Below are 16,835 nucleotides of genomic sequence, written 5' to 3'. Positions count from 1 at the left end.
GAAGACATACTGGTGAATGATACAGGAAGGTGTGAGATTAGGTCACATAATCGTAGTGTTGTTGGTTTGTTTGGGCCCCCACAAAAGGGGATGGCAATGCTCCAAAGAGCACATACTGTAATGCAAAGCAAAGAGGTGCAAGTTGAGTTGACATTGGAAATTCCCAACAACCCGCATGTTGTTGAAACAGGACATGCCCGGTTTAATAAACCGATCATTTCAGCGACAGGTGGTCAACCTGGAAAAAGCTCACAAGGTTCTCCAAATCATCGCTAGCTACACACATACCACCTCCATATTTGATTGCTTTTCACATTATGAGAAGAAGCAAGAGGAAAAGCACAGTGAGGACAAAAGAAGCTGCCAATGTCACAAGGTGTCAAGGAAACTCTGTATATATGCCTTGCTCCAGGATTACGGACCGCATCTTTAGTTGCCCCTTACCCACATGTATCCGGACTTTACTCCAGTCTGTCTTCACCAGCTACTGTAACTCGGTATTTACACAGCACAGTAGACAGGCAGCCTCACCCCTGGACTGATAGGGCAGAAGGACACCACCACTGGACTTATACGGCAGACTTATACAGCATCACAGAGCAGTACCGCTGGACTTATACGGCAGACCTATATGGCAGCACAGGGCAGCACCGCTGGACTTATACGGCAGACTTATAATGCAGCACAGGGCAGCATCGCTGGACTTGGCTGCACAGGGCAGCACCGCTGGACTTATACGGCAGACTTATATGGCAGCACAGGGCAGCACAGCTGGGCTTATATGGCAAAGTTAAATTGCAGCACAAGGCAGAACTGAACCCGCTCATTTATAGGACAAATAGATCCTTTGATAAGTGACTCAATAAGTAACTCTATGGTCAGGTGATCTGATTTGCTGGCACCATGGTTTCTGTATACAGTAGTCTGAGACCTGACCTGAAAAGTCATGGCACACCTGTGTTTTTGGTGCCACTCTCCATAACCTCTCCCAAAAGGGTCCCTGACCATCAATCACTTTGTGAATAAATCCTAACTGTGAGAAGCGTTGCTAAGGTAACTTGGTGTATGTGCAGTGCGGATGTGGTGCATACTGTACTCCTTGGGATGATAATTACTCAACTCTGGTAATATTGGTATTGCATACATCTCTGTATCAGGCCTTTGGCATAACTTTTTGGATCTTGGCCCCAATCACAGGCTTTACAACGGAGGTGCAGTGGTTGCGGGCCATACCCAGGTGTCACCATTCCGTACTCTGAAGTGATAGGAGCCGTGTGCTTCAGTATTATACTATCCTGCAGTGATTGGCTCCTGTCATTGAGAAGGTGGCGACATTGCAGGCTTTGCTGGGCATGCTGACTGAGTCATGTAACTGGGGGCTTCCCACTAGGCCACACACCTGTAGTGACATCAGTAAGGGACTCCTGTGGGCTACACCCCTTTTTTTGAAGCCACACCCCTTTTCACTGTGGTTACTATTGTCTGCACTTGGTGTCAATGTTTTCGGTGGCATCACTTCATAGAGGGCATTAGCTACAGTAATGGGGGTGTAACTATCTGTTTTATGGGAGTGTCAGGAAAAAATGCAAGCATGCCCAGGCATTTGAGGGGAAGGCGTGTGACATCAGCTCCTGCCCCGACCCGACTGCTCCTTTTACAGCCACGGAGTAAGTCCTGGGCTACATACAGGCTGCAAATGGATTTGCTGATCTCTGATCCAGCTAATTTTTGCTAGCCGTGGTAAGCAATTCCCAGGGTGTGATTTGGCAGCTGTACAATCATCAGGTCTGAATAAGCCCAATAATTGTAGGAAAAATAAGCAGGCCCTCAGGAACATAATCAAGCAGCATTGGACCTGTGTTCCTTCATATACTAAAGAGCTATTTCTTTAAACACACTGAGAGATACGAGAAAGAAAACAGACCAGAGGGAAATTTATTATTTGTGAAGAATGGTGCGCAGGAAGGAAATATTGTAAACATTATTGAATTTGGATGACTCCCTGGTGATTAGACAGAGAGGGTTTAAAACAACATTAGATTAATAAGATTGATGACAGTCACTGAGTTTGGACTCATCTGCAGAAAATATATGTTGCTCCAGGAGAAATATGTACTCAGTGCAAGCTGTAAAGTCATCTCCTTAGGTCACAATGCAAGGTCCGCTTTTGTCCTTCTGGTTTCCCCTAGATTAGAAAATATGTAAGAAGTTGATTTGGGGCTGGGTTTCTAAATAATTGGTAATTAGTATAATAAAATAAAACAATAGGATCTACACTAATATGCTGCTTTTTTGGTAAAGCCATAAAAAAGGCCAAATGGTTGTGTCATTGACTTCAATAAAATGGGCCTACAGTAATTCATGCCTGGGCCTGCTTGGGGCAGGCGTCTGACGTCACATGACATTAAATGCGGAGGACAGCATGGAAATCAAAAGCCAGTGCGGGCTGACTTTTCATTAGGAACGGTAGATAAATCATTCGATGGTGAGCTGCTTAGCAAACAGATCTGAATCAGGCCCAAAGTTACTGGACAACTAATCAAGAAAGAAGATAGACGCTACTGCAAAGCCATCTGCAATTGCATACTCATAAACAGCCCCGACTTCTAGGCTTGGCCTATGGCTACACAGACTGGCTGCAGCAATAGCAACACTGGCGCCATGTTTGTCTACATACGTGATCACAGCCGATGCAGATACACAACTTGAAACAGCTAGGACATGATGGGGGAAGTTTACTAAGATTGGAGTTCTATTTGACATGGGATGTTGCTATGGCCAACCAATCAGATACTATCTATTATCTTTTAGAAGGTGCTAAGTAAATAAGAAGTAGATTCTGATTGGCACTTGGATACTTGCTCAGTACAAAAAAATATTGGACAACTGCAAACATTGTACATGTCAACTACAAGCCACATTTCTTTGCATGTGCGTGTGGCCATGGTGAACAGACTGTATGGGCAGCATTTGGTGGACTCCCAATTTCACTGGTAATTACCCGGTAACTGGTAATAAATAATAAATAACAAAATAATGTTAACAAGTAAAATGACCAAACTTTCTAAAAATGTCAAGTGGAGACATGTTAACAAGTAAAATTTGATTTCTCCAATTCTTTGCATTGCACCTTAATTTAGTTAAAAACAGATGGCATGTATCAACAGGCATAGTGTTTGTTTCATGTGGCTCAACCCATAATTATTTGTTCAGTGATCCAGAGCACCATCCTCTCTATTCATTTTGGGGAAATCAAAGCACATGTCGGCTCAAAATAAAAGGAGAAATCCATGTCGACCTTTTGACTGTTGACTTTCCCAATGTTGACCTAATGCTTGTGTCCACCTAATTACCCTGTTGACCTTTTGAGTGTGTCGAACTAAGGCCTGTCGACCTTCAGTGGCCCACCTAATGTATGTCAACCTTCAGTGTCTCGAACTAGTGACCATATACTAGGGATGGCCATCGACCATCGATGATTCGAAATCATCGATGGTTAATGGCTGATGTTGAATACTTTTGCCGTTGATGCGGGAGAACCGGATGGTTTCCCTCCATCGATGCATCGATGGAATTGCAAAACAATGTTTTGCTTATTTTTTTTTTTTAAAGTGCCGGGACACGAAGAATAGCTCTGCCCCCCCCCCCGACACCTGCAAAGCCCCGCCCCCGCGTTTTCATTGGCCCACAGGTCAATCAATCAAACACAATGGATGACCATCAATATGTAAAAATATCGATGGTCAGCCATTGCATAGTGTAGCACTATCGATGGGCAGTTGCAGAATTGATATAGATGGCAACCATCGATGGCAATGGCAACGATGGCCATCCCTACTATATACCAGGAAAACCATGGAACTGCCTCAGAACAGATTCATTATGTTTGACTTCTAGAATCTTTTCAGAAGGGGGCAAGAATGTGTCAGAGTATTGCCGACACCCTGGACTGGCCAAGCCATCTCAGAGCCTATTTACCTATGCAGATCCATGGTGGGGACTTACCTCCCTAACAGCACAGCAGCTTGGAATAATGCAATGCTAATCAGAAAGGCGAGACAGAACCCTCAAATTAGGACTGCCCTAATAAAATTGGGACAGTATTATGCATACTTGCCTACTCTACCACAAGTTGTGGGAGACCCACAATTTTTCGGGTAGACCGCATATCCCTGAAAGAGTGTCCAGATCTCTGATTCCTAGTGAAGCGGACAGACGAGAAAATGATACAGGGAATTGTGGCATAGGATCGAGGCGGCATGGCTAAATTATGTGATTGGGTTGTTTTGGGGGTGAGGCCTAATAATGTGACAATCCAACCATGCCCACGTAAAGTAGCAAGCAGCATGTCCTCTGCAAAATTCTCCCATAAAGGAGACCTTTATGATCATAAAGGAGACCAAGCCATTACCATTTTCGTCAATCTGACGGTCAGATAGATTAAATAGGTTGAATATAAATTTGACATACAATATTATCGACGAAAAAGGGGATTTTTGTAAGAACTTACCGTCGAATCCCTTTCTCTGATTCCATCATGACAACATGACAAACATAAAGGGAGGGATTGCTGTGTCACCAGGATGGAATCAGAGAAAGGGATTTGAACGGTAAGTTCTTACAAAAATCCCCTTTTCTCTTTCATCCATCCTGGTGACACAGCTCAACCATGGGACGTTCAAGAGCCAGTCCTTTGGGAGGGTATGCTCAGGCCCGCAGTTCTCATCACTGCTCGCTCATATGAAGCATCCTCCGATGCAAACTCATGAAACCTGTAGAAATTGGTGAATGTGTGAACAGATGACCAAGTGGCAGCCCTGCATACTTGATCTGCCTTAGACAAAAACTTAGGGACTGTTCTCAGCACAGCCCTATCCTCATGAAATACCAAAAAATGGAGACCTGCTAGACAAGGCTCCTAACTCTGAAATGCGCCTAGCTGAGGCGATAGCCAATAAAAAGATCAGTTTCCAAGTAAGAAACTTCAGTTCAGCCGACCTTAACGGTTCAAATGGAGGTTTCTATAGAACAGATAACAACAAAGCTAAATCCCAAGAAACTACAGGTTGTCTATAAGGAGACTTCAAACGTGTAACCCCTTGGAGAAAAGTCTGCACCTCTGGTAGCAAAGCCACTTTCTTCTGAAAGAAAATAGACAAAGCTGACAATTGCACTTTTAGTGATTGAAGACTTAGTCCTGACGAGAAACCATCCTGTAAAAACTCCAACAGTCTCAAAACTTTGAACCTAGACGTGTGGACTTTCTGTCTCTCACACCATCTAATATAGGTTTTCCAAACCCTGTAATAATTAGCTGCAGAGACTGGTTTTCTTGCACTAATGATGGTACAGATAACCTCCTCCGAGAAACCTTTCTTCTTTAGAATGGAGGTTTCAAGAGCCAGGATGTCAAATTGAGCCGAGGAAGGTCCGGATGAAAGAAGGGCCCTTGCCTGAGCAGGTCCGGCTGTAGAGGAAGACGCCACAACTCTGTCGACAAGCTCAGAATGTTGGAATACCAAGATCTCCTTGGCCAAACTGGAGCTATCATGTGTCCTCACTCAACAACTCAAACTAGTTAACAAATGTATCTGGCTTTTGCTGCTAGAAAAAACACCCAATGAAGATGTGTGTCCAGAAGAACTCCCAAGAACTGAAGCCTCTGAGTAGGGCACAGTTGAGACTTTGGCAGATTTAAAATCCACCCATGGCTCTGCAGAAAATGAATTGCCGCTGACAGATTTTCAGCATCTGGTTTGAACAACAGGTCGTCCAGATACGGGATAATTACAATTTAGAAACAAATATTAAACCTGACCTCTCTGGCGCTCCGGATCAGTTGGGAACTGGAGATCAGTCAGTTCCAATGCAGGTACAACACACTTATGCAGTAGTGTTAACACTGAATCATTCCCCGGCCTCAGCTGCTTGCAGGGTCCTCCGTCCTCCGTCTGTCCACAGCACGAATACCATAAGTCTGCCAAACCAATTTCACCAACGCGTTTCGTCCTCTATATGGGACTTTTACAAGGTGTCCTGAGTGCTGCTGCCATGACCGTCATAATTTTCGTGAACACCCTTGGGGCTGTTGCCAGTCCAAAGGGGAGAGCCCGAAACTGCAGATGCAGATCGCCTATCGTGAAACGCAGCAAAGACTGATGTTCTTCGCATATAGGAACATGCAAATAGGCATTGAATATCCATGAATGCTAGGAATTCTCCTGGCTCCAGGCTCAGGAGTACGGTTCTTAAGGATTCCATCCTGAAGTGATCCACCCACAAGTGTAGGTTCAGAGACTTCAAGTTCAGGATTGATCTGAACGAGTTGTCCGGTCATGCGGAGGGTGTCTCCTCACCCTTGGCAGCCTGCTTTTTTGCAAAGGCACCAAAACGGGACTTGGGAGCTTTACCTTTTTCCAGCAACAAATCGTCCTCTATTAGACTGCCCCCTGGAGGATGCACCCCCTCTAAAGGAGGGACGAAAGGACTGGCGAAAAGCAGCAATCCTAGAAGATCCTTGTTTTGCTGCCAGTGTGGGAAGAAATGTGCTCTTTCCCCCATCTCGCCTGTTTAATGAGGGATTCCAAAAAGCAACTCCCCTTTAAAGGCCAAAGCTTCCAGAGACTTCTTGGATTCATTGTTGGCATCCCATGCCTTAAGCCACAAAGCCCTTCTGGCCGTCACTGAAATGGCAGACACCTTGGAAGCCATTTTGACTCCCTCTTCACCAGCCTCACAGGTGTATTCAGCTGCCACCTTTAATTTCTCTGCCAAAATAAACACTTCTGAATCTGGCTGAAGCAGTGAACACAAGTTATTTGCCCAAGCCATCATGGCCTTGGAGACCCAGGCTGAAGCTATAATAGGTCTCAGTGTAAAACCAACACCCACAGGGTCCTTAAATGCAGCGCCCCCTTGCACAGGTAAAGCAGTTGCTTTTGACAGCCTGGCGACCGGGGCATCTACCAGTGGGACTCTCTCCCACAGTTTTACATGCTCTTCAGGCATAGGGTAAAGACTCAAAAAATTTTTGGGCATAAGAAGTCTTTTATCCGGCGTCTTCTACGCCCCTCTCAGCAATTCCTGCATGCCTTCATCAGAAGGAAAAGTGAATGCGTCCCTGCGCTGTCTTTTAAACACTCCCTGCTGCGGAGCCTTATCAGCCTCAGATAAATCCAACGTCTGCTTAACAGCAATAATTAAATCATCCACACCCGGGACAGAAGCTTCCAATTCCTCCCTCTGGCCCCTGACACGTCTTCTATGCACTCCCCATCCTCCTCATAATCAATATTAGGGATAGGTGGTGTGGATAAAGGCTGTCTGGGAGAGACCTCCCATGCACCATACAAGTTTTTCTCATTAAACAATTAACCAACCACATCTACTCAATTACATTTTAAACATTTCTACCATTCATGCTTGAATGGGTTGACTGCGTGCGTATTGTTAGAGTTGCGAATGAAATCCCCCAGAGAGGCTGTTCGCACGCACACACAGTGCATGATCTTGCGGACACAGCAATGTGTGTAGGAACACGCAAGTGTGCGGATACTTTGAGTCCACTCCCCTTTGGTTACCATTGCAAATGCTCATGTTCACATGTGTTATTTGGATGTAAATTTGAATGTCTGCGTGCGACTACCATTCACACGAGTGCGTGCAAACGTGCAACGAATCAACCAGAATAAGGTCTAGTGTATATTGAAAAATGTGGTCATATACAGGGGCATTTAAAAACAAATCCTGTTAAAACGTTAACAATACTTCTAGTTTAGCCTTGATTCTAACAGAGCAATCAAAGCCTTTTCTCAAGCCCTCCCTGCAGCAAATCATACTGTGAGGTTAATGAGCGCTTCCACAGAACTCCATTATGTTGTACAGGCGTGTGAATTCTGCACACAATGTTGAAAAAACCCCTGAAATTGATGCAAAGGAAAGTGAAGCAAGCATTAATCAGACCGGGTGTACGCACATGTCCATTCGCTTACATTATTTCTCTATCGGCATTCCAGTATGTTCTTATTAGGTGTGTGACCCCATACTGGCATAATGCGACATTCCAAATGCAAGAGAAAAATGTTTTCAGGACTGTGTGATAATTATTATAGGGGTCTAAATGTAAGGTATTTTAAGTCGTCAATCATTTACCAGGTTGGTTTTGCCTTCTAAATGACTGCAGTTTTAAAATATGTCCGTTCTCAGGGAAATGATACTGAAGGGGCATTCTACAGCATTTTATTTCTTTACCATTGTCTAAAAATTGAACGCTTGCTTCTAAAGAACCGTAACTTTTCTCTGGTAAAAATCTCCAGAGATCACATATGGTTTTTGTTTCACCCTTTAAAATCCAACCCTAATACATTCGCGATTTCCGGGAAGAAATCCGTTTCAGAAGCTCAATATGATGGGATTTCACATTTCCCCTAATAATTGCACCTTAATACATTTGGCCCCTGGTGTCATTTTAACTGCATACGGAGGTCAGTCACAATCTGTGACACGCCCCCAAAATGGTTGTGGCACTCCTGTGTTTGATTGGCCATCCTAAATTAGGGTCACAAACTCTACCTGCCAATCACGTTATGAATAACTTGTCACTGTGACCACAAGCAAAAGCCCAACATGATAATGTCAGTGGGACTGTGTAGTAGCAAATAAGGCTCCACCGAGCCCGTCATGACATTGGGCCTATTTCTGAACCAGGGCTGTGGAACATGTATGATGTTTCTCTTTGATAGCACACTTTGACAGCATCGTAATCTATAGGCCTGATTCAGAGTTGATCACAAAAGCCAAATGGACAAAACCATGCTGCACTGGAGGTGGGGCAGATGTAACATGTGCAGAAAGAGTTAGATTTGGATGAGGTGTGTTCACTGAAATCTAAATAGCAGTGTAGCAATAATGAAGCCAGTATTAACCCTGCACAGAAACAAAATAACTCCCCCAATCTAACTCTCTGCACCTGTTACATCTGCCCCACCTGCAGTGCAGCATGGTTTTTGCCCATTTGAGATACAGTAGATATGTATTTGGAATCAACTCTGATTCAGGCCCAATATTTTCTGCTGTATGTGATACTTCATTTAGGCTTGACATAGTTACTGTATATTGTCTATAAAATGCTGTTTTCAATATATCTACTAAAGGTAATAAATAAATAATTATTTGAATTTTTTTTTTCTTCCACTTAGAGCGTCAGAGCTTCAGGACTTATCCTACTGGAGGCTATTTTGTTTGGTTCGCTTCTTCTCTACTTCCCAGTAAGTATATTAATTTATCCCCATGCATACATTTATTGTGCCTGATAACTGAGAGAGATTGTCAGAATTATCTTGTCCCCTTGAACCATGTTGAGTATAGATTTTTATAACAAAACACAGAAAGCTATTCACTGTAAGTTTTTAATTTAAGCAACAAGCCTCATTCTCTCAAGTATTTAATAGTAAAGAACAGTTTAAAAGGTCATTGGTGTATATATCCTGAATGGCCAAACCAATACTAGAAGAGCCGCTGGTCAGATGGGCCGCTCAGGCCACCTGGAGTCCTGGTCAAGCAGCTCTGCCTCCCGGCGCACTTATGGGTTGTACCATGAGGCCACTCCCCTGGGACTCATGGCACACCCCCATGATATATAACAACAACACCCCTTGTTCTTCTGTATGCACACACCAAAAAAATGCTGTGGACAATCTTTAGATCTAGTCTGTCTCTGCAACCTACCACTCACCCAAGAGTACAGTATAAAAACTATCTCTACAGTATGCTATACTTGAATTCAAGGGTGTAACTACCATAGGTGCAGGGGGTGCAGCTGCTATGGGGCCCAGAGCTGAGAGGGGCCCACTTTGCCTGTCAAAGTATCATGTGCTATATACATTTTTTAGCATTAGGTGATGAATAGGGGCCTTTGCAAACTTTTGCTATGGGGCCCACATGTATCTAGTTACGCCACTGCTTGAATTAACATATGGAAGGTCCCACAAGTCACTATTCGCTATTCTGCTGGTCCCACGAATGCTACCTGAATCATGTCTGACACTTATAATACAACATCATCCTTGTCTGCTTTTGAGATCTCAGGACCCCCCAACAGTTCACATCAGTGTAGACCTTGACAGTATAAAAAAAAATAATAATAATTTAATTAATTTAAAAAAAAATGTACAGGCCAGTGGTTCCCAAACCCAATTCTCCAAGCACACAGTCCGGGTTTTATGGATGTCCATGCTTTAGCACAGAGGGTTTACGCAAAATGAATGAAGTACTAATTAAGTTACTGTTACTGTGCTCAAGCATGGATATTCATTAAGACTGGACTGTTAGGGTGCCTTGGGAACCACTGGTCTAGGCAGACTGGGCTGTGGGCACTACAGAAAATCATGAAGGTTTATATATGTATGTGTAGTGATACACTTATAGCCAGCGACGGACTGGGTCACCGAATCGTCCCTGGCATTTGTGCACGCATGTTACCTTTGTCACGTGCACACGCCGGGCACAAGCGCTGCCTCTCTCGGCTTGCAGGAGAAAGGGTAATAGCGGTGTGTGATGCCCCCTCTCTCCTGGACCTCAGCAGCACACAGAAAGAACCGCTGAACCCAGTCCAACAGCTCTCTTTGTGTGCCGATCGGGAGGCGGAGTCTCCACTTACAAGAAGAAATCGTCCCACCTGACCATCGGCCCCTCTGGCATTTACCAGAAGTGACAATTGGCCAGTAGCATATGTTGCACCTTGATTGTATTTATATGCTTTTTTATTTTCTGTTTTTTTGGGGGGCATCGTTTGCTGGTGCCCCAAGCTACAGGGTCAATTTACTAAGATTGGAGTTCTTTTGACGACGGGATGTTGCCCATAACCAATCAGATTCCACTTCTCATTTATTTAGCACTTTCTAGAAGATAATAGAAACAATCTGATTGGTTGCTATGGGAAACATCCTATCTTGATTAGAACTTCCACCTCAGTAAATGTACCTCACCATGGTATTAGAATGTATTGCAGCACGTACATTACATGACTTTACCTGCAGAAAGGAGAACTCAAAAGCTGCCGTTTCGGCTTATTTTTTCCCCGATACAGCTAGTCATGAAAAACAATCCCAACCAGAGCTTTTCTTCTAGGGTAATGATTATAATTAGACCTTTATAATTACTTTTTTTAATTACTGTTCGTAGTTGTAACAGTAAAAGTGAAGTCCTTCATTTAAAGCTTTAGAAACCAAGGGGAATAAAGGAGGAAGGTGGGAGGAAAGTTCTAAAATTATTTTGAACACAAATGAGATTCCCTAATTGGCAATTACATTGATTATGTGCAGATTCAACCCTGGCCTTTTTCACAGTAGCTTATTGGTACTGAGTTGTTTTCTCTGCGCTGTACTATTGCACACTACACTTTATTGTCAATGTTACTGTCATACTGTATACTACAAACTAATGTATGTACAGTACACTACAAAGGTTATTACAATGGTATTATAGGGGGTTATATAGACCTGATCACAAAGCTGTGTTTTTTTTTTTCCCCAAATGGTCACTGCAGGTGGGACAAATGTAACATGCGCAGAGAGAGTTAGATTTGGGTGGGGTGTGTTTAAATGGAAATCTAAATTGCAGTGTAAAAATAAAGCAGCCAGTATTTACCCTTCACAGAAACAAAATAATTTACCCAAATCTAACTCTCTGCAACATGTTGAATTTGCATATTCGGGGCATGCCCAGCACTGTCCCCAGAAGGTGGAAAGACCGCGGCTCCCTGCACTGCTCCCTCCCTGCATTCCTTCCTCCCTGCACTGAGGAGATGCCTTGCGCTTGCAGAGCAGCGATGATCTCCGGGTGACCCCTGTGACAGAAGGCTGGCGGGTGGCACGCAGCGGGCTGTGACAGAGGACTACCCGCGGCCTACCACTGTAAATGTAGGTGGCTGTCAGGAAGAGGGCTGTTGGGGACCATCGGCCCGGGACCGTGTGCGATAGAACGGTCCGGGCCCTCCCCAGAGTGGCGGAGCCCGGGACAGTTGTACCCTCAGCACCCCCTGATGGCGGTCCTGCCCGTGGGAAATTGCTACCCAAAGGTAGAGCATGATGGGATGTGTAGTTCCATTCCAGATATAGTGACACATGTTACCTACACCTGGTGTAGACTAGAAATGCAGTGCAGGTTGAGTCATTCATATCCGTTATTCTGAATATTCAAATTTAGGATACCTCCATGAAGCCTGTGATGTTATTGCATTAGAATGCTTTATGTTTGCAAGCACTCCCTTACTTGTATGTGTAAGCCTGAATCTTCAGTGACAGTCCCTAAGATCAGGGGAATGCTGGGAAGTGGGTGTAGTTCAGCAGTGATTCTCTGTCCTAATGCCAGGAAACCCCCCCCCAGAAAATACTACATCTGAAATTCTTATGGTCCCAAGCATTTTGCATATGGGAGACTCAACCTGTATACACAGTAAGAGGTTTCATGAAGGCAGCTGCACTGTATAAAGCGAAGATGCTGGTCTAGTAACGCGAAGATCCTCTTTCTATCAGGTTACAGCAGCAACATGAGCGGTCATGGCCTCCATAAGAGCTCTAGAGTACTGTGTAGATAGTATCCTAATGCCTGCCAGTTGAAATCACCCTACACCACAAGAAAGCCACCACTGCAATGGACTGCCCTTGTTGGCAGTCAAGGTCTAGTGATGTTATCAACTGGAACTACGACTAGTTGGACCAAGCTACATATTTCAGTAATCTTACATTCAGTGGTGATATTTACAAGCCCAGGCAGTACACAGAGCCTTTTACCATGGGTCAGTAATGAGACTGAAGGGGGCTGTTGGGTCTTGTACCCTATAGAAGAAATGGAATTTTGCTGTTTGCATGTTTGCTCACATGGCCAGATGCTGTCATTTAATTAATAAAAGCTGAATAGTGTGAACACACCAGCTTGGTATTACGTGTGGCTGTTTGCCGTGTTCCCCTTTCATAAACCTTAAATGACATATCCAGCACTTTAAGAACTAGTGGCAGAAAAGAGTACTACATGCAAAATAGTAAATGAGAATCTCTTAGGGCAGCGGTTCCCAAACTGTGTGCCGTGGCTTTCTGGGGTGCCCCAGGACATTCGCAGGGGTGCCACGGGTTGGTGGTCCAGGATGAATTCAAATTATTTATGATCAATTACTCATGGACAAAACCAGTGCTGGTGGCTGCCAATCATAAAATATGTGTAGAAATAGAAGCAAATCCTGCCCTTCACCACATAACTGAACATAAGAATCACATACAGTATGAACACAATCTACTTCATTTTATATTTATTTTTTTGGCCTAGGGGTGCCATGGAAAAATTCTGATACTCTAGGGTGCCGTGATTCAAAAAAGGTGTGGAACCCCTGTCTTAGGGGGAAGTTACAAAGATGAGTTTTTTATTTCACATGGGATGTTGCTTTGGACAACCAATCAGATACTATCTACTACAGATGGAGCGGGTCTCTTTTTTGCAGTGGATGGCGATGCCAGCCGCCATCCCCCGCCACCCGCCATCTGTATCTGCAAAAGGGGACGCGCGCGCACCTCATCCCCTTCCGACCACTTCCCCCGGGTCCCCGCCGGCTTGTTGGCGGTCACCCAGGGTCCCCACCGCCTCCCCGCACCCCCCCTAACCCTGTCCGTCTCCCTGAAGCGGAGATGGACAGGGTCCCGTCGCCCCGCCGCACGGAAACTGAGACGCGCGTGCACGTGAGACGCAAGCGCGTCTCAGTCAGATGGAGAGCCAGGCTGATGGCGGATCGCCAGCAGTGACGTTCTGGCGATTCACCAGCAAGAGGGAGCCCGGCTCCATCTGTATCTTCTTGAAGGTGCTAAACAAATAAGAATTAGATTTTTATTGGTTGCCCACAGCAACATCTCATGTGAAATAGAACTCCCATCTTAGTGAATTCCCCCCTTTGAATCCTCTATCATGTACCGCGGTGTGTTACATGAATTGCAGAATGGAGCGTCTGTGACAGTTTAACACTTGTTTATCATCCATGGATATGATTGACAACAAATATGGATAAATAAGAGACTGTAATCTAATTATGTGTCAGAGGCAGTGCAATGTTACAACATACCGGTATGGCCTCTCTAGTTGGTGGCAGCCAAAGTGCAGACAAATATTGATGAAACTGTTGCATAAGTTTTTAAACTACATTCCTGTGTTACAAAGCGAAATCAGTCAGTTGGGTCAAACTAGAACATAGTATACAGCATGTTGCAGAGGTTTTTCAGATTACAGCATCTCCCGGTGCAACACCAAAAAGTAATTACATTTCAGAAGTCTCGTTAAGTGTTTAATTAGAGATAAAGGTGCAGCAAGAAAAAGTAATTGACCCAAAGCAATTTAGAGGTACTTAAAAATGATGATCATTCGCAGGTACAATGTCAGAACAATTATTAAAAATGCTGGGGACTTAATCCCCATACGCAGTAGATGATGTATTGTTGATGTTATGTACAATAATGATATAACTAACGATATATTGTTCATATAGTTTAGTGTGTACACTCATTTTTGTTGACGATGCATGCTCTTGAACATCAATAACAATGTCCTTTGTCATCTGAACATGCAGCTCATTGTGAACTATATAGGGGCTGGGTGAAGTCACTCAATGATATTGTTAACAATATTGTTCAATGTGTATGTACAAGATCATTTATCCAGGGGCACTGACAATATTGCTTATGATATTGGCAGTGACGCAAATCATCTAGTGATCATCACCATCAGTGCCACTGCCATGGGGTGTCCCACAAGGCTCTATACTGTCCCCCATGCTTTTTGCCATGTACATGCTGCCACTGGGTGAAATAATTAGGCGCCATGGCCTGGTCTACCACTGCTATGCAGATGATATACAGCTGTACTTGTCCTTTGCTCCATGTACTGAGTACCCAATAACAACCCTAAATGGCTGTCTAGCTGAGCTCCAGGAATGGATGAGTGCCAGTTGGCTGAGACTGAATCCTGATAAAACAGAGGTCCTTATAATATGGCAAAAGGACAAAAGGACAAGACTGCAGCATAGCCATCCAACTTATGGGTACAGAATTACAAAACTCTGATCATGTGCGGAATCTTGGCGTGGTGCTGGATGGTGACTTGTCACGTAAACACCAGATATCAGCCACAAACAAATCCTCATTCTTCCATCTAGGAACAGAGCCAGAATCAAACACTTAATTCCCTCTGGAGATCTGCCTATAGTCATACATACATTTGTATAATCTCATTTAGATTACTGCAATGCCCTCTACCTTGGTCTCCCAGCAAAATAATTGCACCAATTACAGCTGGTACAAAACACAGCTGCCAGGCTGTTAACCAACCAGACCCGTTCTAGCCACATTACTCCAATTCTCTACTCCCTTCACTGGCTGCCCATAAAATGGCGAATCATTTTCAAGATTAACTTACTGAGTGTCAAAACCCTACATGACCAAGGCCCAAGGTACCTGAAGCAGCTTCTGATTCCATACTGTCCCACCCGATTACTGCGATCTGTAGATTAAGGATTTTTAGCAGTACCTAGAATCTCCCGTAATTCATCTGGGGGTTGAGCTTTTAGCCATACGGCTCCAACTTTATGGAACTCACTTCCCCGCACAGTTCAAGACACCCCCACTCTAGAATCCTGCAGAAACAGACTCAAGGCTTTTTTGTTTACTCATTTCCGTACTTCCTTTAAGTATCGTTTATGAAAAGCTTTTCTGTACTTTATTGTTCCTGTACTGTATTACATTCATTTTATTTTATCTGTTTAGCACCTTGAGAGAAAGAGTGCTATACAGTATAAACAAATTTCTTCTTCTTCTTCTTCTTCTTCTTCTTCTTCTTCTTCTTCTTCTTCTTCTTCTTATTATTATTATTATTATTATTATTATTATTATTATTATTATTATTATGTGCATGGTGCTTTACTGTTTTCAGATAAGCATACCCTGCCCCACCACATATAAAATATACTGTATAATACTAACTTACTAAATTTGGGCTCATGAACTTGTAATACGATGCTCCTTACAGTGTAGGTTTTTAAACTTCTATTGGAACCAGTTTGTAGAGAAATATATCATCCAACACTTGTATTTTTACTTTTTAATAAGGTCGGCCTTAGCTAGCATCAGAGAACGTTCCTCGGGGCTTCGTCTGGGAATTTTAATTGTTAGAGTCACAGTTACCACAATTGATATGAATATCTGATGTTGGGTTAAGCGTACAACAGTTTGCTGCCCTGTATTTGAACTCATATTAAACTTTAAAAAAAAATGATTTCATGAATTTGTCTTTTTAGAAGTTGACTTGGAGATTAACGCGCTGATGGAAAACTTTGGGGTAAATTTACTAAGATGGGAGTTCTTGAAGTTGGGATGTTACCCATAGCAACCAATCAGATTATATCTATAATCTTCTAGAAGATGCTAAATAAATAAGAAGTATAATCAGATGGGATGACATCTTCAATAGAACTCCCATCTTAGTAAATTAATCCTTATGTGTAAATTTAACATATAGATAAAGAAGGATTCAAGAACCCTATAGGGGAAAACATTAGTTGAGACAGATGACCAAAGGACAGAAATAGCATACTGTATCTAGAATTAATCACTTTAATGGCACGGAACAGCTCAATTCAGCATTAATAACTTCAATGCATTAAAAAAAAAAAATCAGTAACAGTGGTTTTGTGAACAGATAATGAGAGGCTTTGCTAATTTGCACACAACCTCTTTGAACATGATCAGCGGGAATAATTCACAATGTTTAAAAGGATTTTTTAACCGTTAATTGGTATAAAAAAA

The 16,835-nt window shown here is 43.4% G+C and overlaps 1 protein-coding gene across 1 annotated transcript in view; it reads left to right on the top strand.

The window, feature by feature from the left end:
* Nucleotides 1–16,835, top strand: part of GPR158 (G protein-coupled receptor 158) — a 265,624-nt gene that overhangs the window by 160,856 nt on the left and 87,933 nt on the right. Inside the window, exon 5 of the mRNA XM_083189245.1 lies at nt 9,198–9,266. Within this exon, the coding sequence (XP_083045371.1) occupies nt 9,198–9,266 (69 nt within the window). The remainder of the gene's footprint in view (nt 1–9,197; nt 9,267–16,835) is intronic.

This window comes from Crinia signifera, chromosome 5, assembly GCF_055691185.1.
Source record: "Crinia signifera chromosome 5, ASM5569118v1, whole genome shotgun sequence".
Lineage (NCBI taxonomy): Eukaryota > Metazoa > Chordata > Amphibia > Anura > Myobatrachidae > Crinia > Crinia signifera.
Note: the sequence above shows the minus strand (reverse complement) of the source record. Positions and strands in the feature narration are given on the sequence as shown.